The following is a 4,587-nucleotide window of genomic DNA, read 5'->3' as shown; positions in this document are numbered from 1 at the left end:
ATCAGTGGCAAAGTTGATATAATTGACTGACTTGTCAAAGAGGGCATTGGCAACCTGTTTGCTGGGAATGTAGTAAGCAACAGTTTCTGCCTGAGAAAAGTGATCAGCTGTGAGGTGGGAGCTTTTATAGTACATTTCATGCTATCATCTAATCAGCTGGAGCAATGTCCACTCAACTCCCGCCTCAGGCTGACAAGACGTGTTTCCTGAGCTGCGTGAATCCCGTGGGCAGTCAGGGAAATTCGAAAGGTCACTGGAAAAGGCGCTTAAGTACCTGTTAATGATTTGAATTACGTCGGCCGCCTCTGCGGGTCGGGTCCCTCTTTTGGTAGGACCAAAAAATAAACAAATAAACTGTAACTAATAAAACTTTACATAAACGTTAATAAATCAAATTAGAATTTGGTTATCCAAATTAATTATGCACTCCAGACCCCGCGGCCTGCGGGTCGGGTCACTGCCGCACCAGCAAACATGCCCGAGGGAAAGGCACGTGGGGCGGAATTCCGACCCACTACAACTTATTTCAAATTTCCCACCGGACCTGCCTCCCATCGCGCCCGCACGGATCCCAGAAAATTCCTGCCGTTAACTCTTTCTCTCTCCACAGGTGCTGCCTGACCTGTTGAGTATTTCCAGCATTTTTCTGTTTTTACTTCAGAGTGCCAGCATCCGCAGTATTTTGCTTGAGCTGGCCTTTTCAGTCATGAGTGCGTATAGCGAGTCTCTAAAAGTAGCTGTGTCAGACACAGGTGACTCCACCTGCCGTCCGGCGCGTGCGCCTCACCCGGACAGCCGCGCGGCTGATTGACGTGCCGGCGGGGGGGTGGACTGTTCCAATCGAAGGGAGGAAAACCAACAGTCCTTATAGACTGCGGTTAAATACTGCAGAGAGACACGATTGCCTTTTGTATTTGGAAGTATTGCAGTGTATTGTTTATGAATGCACCTGACTGGGGAGGGTTTGATATTCGGCGCTTCCTCTGTCACTTTCCACTAAATCCCCACCTCCTCCTCGGGCGGGTTGGTGTTGGTCGCTGCCGAGTTTGCCTTTCGCGCTGCTGTCATGGCGCTCGCTCAGGGAGGCGGAAAGAAGAAAGTTTGTTATTACTATGACGGTAAGAGGGGCCGGCGGGCCCGGCCCGGGGGTGAAGAGACCCGGGGACTGCAGGGGTCCGGCCCGGGGCCTGCAGGGGGCCCGGCCTGGCCTGGCCCGGGGGTGGGGAGACCCGGGGCGGGTGGGGAGACCCGGGGCCTGCAGGGGGCCCGGCCGCAGCGGGCTTTCCGCTCCCGGTAACGGCCGGCGGAGCCGCTGCTTTTCCATAGGCGGAGGTTTGCTCCGGGGCCTCTGAGACTGAGGGTGGTGGGTCCAGGCCCGAGTGTCCTTCATCCGTCTGCCCGGGGGGCTGCTGGGCTGACGGGCGATGCCGACCCGATGGCGGGCGGCGGGGGTCTATGGCTCCGAGTCTTGCAGCACAGGAGGAGCCATTCCGCCCATCGCACTGTGTTGACTCTGGCACTTGGTTCCATCTCCACATCCTGTTAGATTTAACCTTTCCAACTATTTATGTTTCCCTTTTTTTTATTATGGATCGATCTACTCTGCCTCCCTGGAGCCCAGTCCATGTCCCAACAACCCTTGGTTTCATCCTGCTGGTGACATCTGTCAGACTCTCTTTAGCCCTCTTTGTCAGAAGCTGTTACAGGAGCTCAAGCACTGGGGTGAATGTTAACCCCTCCCAAAGATGGGCAGAGAGGCGCCTCCCGAGAACAGATACTCGCCCGCCTCAAACGTGCTTATTTCTACTTTAACCGGGTTGGGTCAGTTAAATTTGCTATGAGGTTGCATGCCTGAGATGTAGACAGACATAATTTAGCAGCGGTGGGGCAGGTTTCCCAGGCGCAGGATACCCGGCAACTGAAGGGAGGAAGCACTGCATGTGGGCCAGCAAGAGCACGAGTGCTGCCCTCGGACCCCCAAGCTTACCTGCTGTGGCAGCCGCCCCCGTCTGCCCACCTCTTTCTCACCCATCTTCCCTCCCCCCCCCCAAATCTTCTCCCCCCCCCCCCCAAATCTCTCCCCCCCCCCCCAAATCATTCCCCCCCCAAATCTTCCCCCCCCCCCAAATCAACCCCCCCCCCCAAATCTCCCCCCCCCCCCAAATCTTCCCCCCCCAACCCCCCCAAATCTTCCCCCCCCCAAACTCCCCCCCCCCCAAATCTCCCCCCCCCCAAATCTTCCCCCCCCAAATCTTCCCCCCCACAAATCTCCCCCCCCCCCAAATCTCTCCCCCCCCAAAACTTCCCCCCCCCAAATCAACCCCCCCCCCAAATCTTCCCCCCCCCCAAATCATACCCCCCCCCCCAAAACTCCCCCCACACAAATCTCCCCCCCCAAATCTTCCCCCCCCCCCTCAAACTTCCCCCCCCCCCAAATCTTCCCCCCCCCCACAACCCCCCAAACCCCCCCCAAATCAACCCCCCCCCCAAACTTCCCCCCCCCAAACCCCCCACTTCCCCCCCCCCCAAACAACCCCCCCCAAAACTTCCCCCCCCCACCCCAAATCTTCCCCCCCCAAATCTTCCCCCCCCAAATCTTCCCCCCCAAATCTTCCCCCCACCCAAATCTTCCCCCCAAATCTTCCCCCCCCAAAACTTCCCCCCCCCAAATCTCCCCCACCCAAATCTTCCCCCCCCAAAATCTTCCCCCCCCCAAAATCTATCCCCCCCAAAATCTTCCCCCCCAAAATCTCCCCCCCAAAATCTTCCCCCCCCAAATCTTCCCCCCCAAACATCCCCCCCCAAATCTTCCCCCCCCAAATCTTCCCCCCCCAAATCTTCCCCCCCCAAATCTTCCCCCCCAAATCTTCCCCCCCAAATTCCCCCCCCAAATCTTCCCCCCCCAAATTTCCCCCCCCCCAACAATCTTCCCCCAACTCCCCCAAATCTCCCCCCCAAATCTTCCCCCCCAAAATCTCCCCCCCCAAATCTTCCCCCCCAAATATCCCCCAAACTTCCCCCCCAAATCTTCCCCCCAAATCTTCCCCCAAATCTTCCCCCCCAAATCTCCCCCCCAAATCTTCCCCCCAAATCTTCCCCCCAAATCTTCCCCCCAAATCTTCCCCCCCAAATCTTCCCCCCCAATCTTCCCCCCCAAATCTCCCCCCCAAATCTTCCCCCCCAAATCTTCCCCCCAAACTTCCCCCCAAATCTTCCCCCCCAAAATCTTCCCCCCCAAATCTTCCCCCCAAATCTTCCCCCCCAAATCTTCCCCCCCAAATCTTCCCCCCCAAATCTTCCCCCCAAATCTTCCCCCCCAAATCTCCCCCCCAAATCTTCCCCCCCAAATCTTCCCCCCCAAATCTTCCCCCCCAAATCTTCCCCCCCAAATCTTCCCCCCCAAATCTTCCCCCCCAAATCTTCCCCCCCAAATCTTCCCCCAAATCTTCCCCCCCAAATCTTCCCCCCCAAATCTTCCCCCCCAATCTTCCCCCCAAATCTTCCCCCCCAAATCTTCCCCCCCAAATCTTCCCCCCCAAATCTTCCCCCCCAAATCTCCCCCCAAATCTTCCCCCCCAAATCTTCCCCCCCCAAATCTTCCCCCCCAAATCTTCCCCCCCAATCTTCCCCCCAAATCTTCCCCCCCAAATCTTCCCCCCCAAATCTTCCCCCCCAAATCTTCCCCCCAAATCTCCCCCCCAAATCTTCCCCCCCAAATCTTCCCCCCCAAATCTTCCCCCCCAAATCTTCCCCCCAAATCTTCCCCCCCAAATCTTCCCCCCCAAATCTTCCCCCCCAAATCTTCCCCCCCAAATCTTCCCCCCCAAATCTTCCCCCCAAATCTTCCCCCCCAAATCTTCCCCCCCAAATCTTCCCCCCAAATCTTCCCCCCCAAATCTTCCCCCCAAACTTCCCCCCAAATCTTCCCCCCAAATCTTCCCCCCCAAATCTTCCCCCCCAAATCTTCCCCCCAAATCTTCCCCCCCAAATCTTCCCCCCCAAATCTTCCCCCCAAATCTTCCCCCCCAAATCTTCCCCCCAAATCTTCCCCCCCAAATCTTCCCCCCCAAATCTTCCCCCCCAAATCTTCCCCCCAAATCTTCCCCCCAAATCTTCCCCCCCAAATCTTCCCCCCAAATCTTCCCCCCCAAATCTTCCCCCCCAAATCTTCCCCCCCAAATCTTCCCCCCCAAATCTTCCCCCCCAAATCTTCCCCCCCAAATCTTCCCCCCCAAATCTTCCCCCCCAAATCTTCCCCCCCAAATCTTCCCCCCCAAATCTTCCCCCCAAATCTTCCCCCCCAAATCTTCCCCCCCAAATCTTCCCCCCCAAATCTTCCCCCCCAAATCTTCCCCCCAAATCTTCCCCCCCAAATCTTCCCCCCCAAATCTTCCCCCCCAAATCTTCCCCCCAAATCTTCCCCCCCAAATCTCTCCCCCCAAATCTTCCCCCCCAAATCTTCCCCCCAAATCTTCCCCCCCAAATCTTCCCCCCCAAATCTTCCCCCCCAAATCTTCCCCCCCAAATCTTCCCCCCCAAATCTTCCCCCCAAATCTTCCCCCCCAAATCTTCCCCCCCAAATTCTTC

The 4,587-nt window shown here is 57.2% G+C and overlaps 1 protein-coding gene across 2 annotated transcripts in view; it reads left to right on the top strand.

Moving 5' to 3' along the window:
- The first annotated feature begins 971 nt into the window (after positions 1–971).
- LOC147112748 (histone deacetylase 2) overlaps positions 972–4,587 on the top strand; it is a 59,071-nt gene continuing 55,455 nt past the window's right edge. Inside the window, exon 1 of one of the 2 annotated variants that reach the window (XM_085997353.1) lies at positions 972–1,118. In XM_085997353.1, the coding sequence (XP_085853479.1) occupies positions 1,067–1,118 (52 nt within the window). In that variant the 5' untranslated portion in view covers positions 972–1,066. The remainder of the gene's footprint in view (positions 1,119–4,587) is intronic. The other variant, XM_085997354.1, reaches the window with a different exon arrangement.

The sequence above is a fragment of the Somniosus microcephalus genome, chromosome 9 (genome assembly GCF_052327205.1).
Source record: "Somniosus microcephalus isolate GS21.2 chromosome 9, FLI_Smic_1.0, whole genome shotgun sequence".
NCBI classification, from domain to species: Eukaryota; Metazoa; Chordata; class Chondrichthyes; order Squaliformes; family Somniosidae; genus Somniosus; species Somniosus microcephalus.
This window is presented reverse-complemented; position numbering and strand designations above follow the sequence as displayed.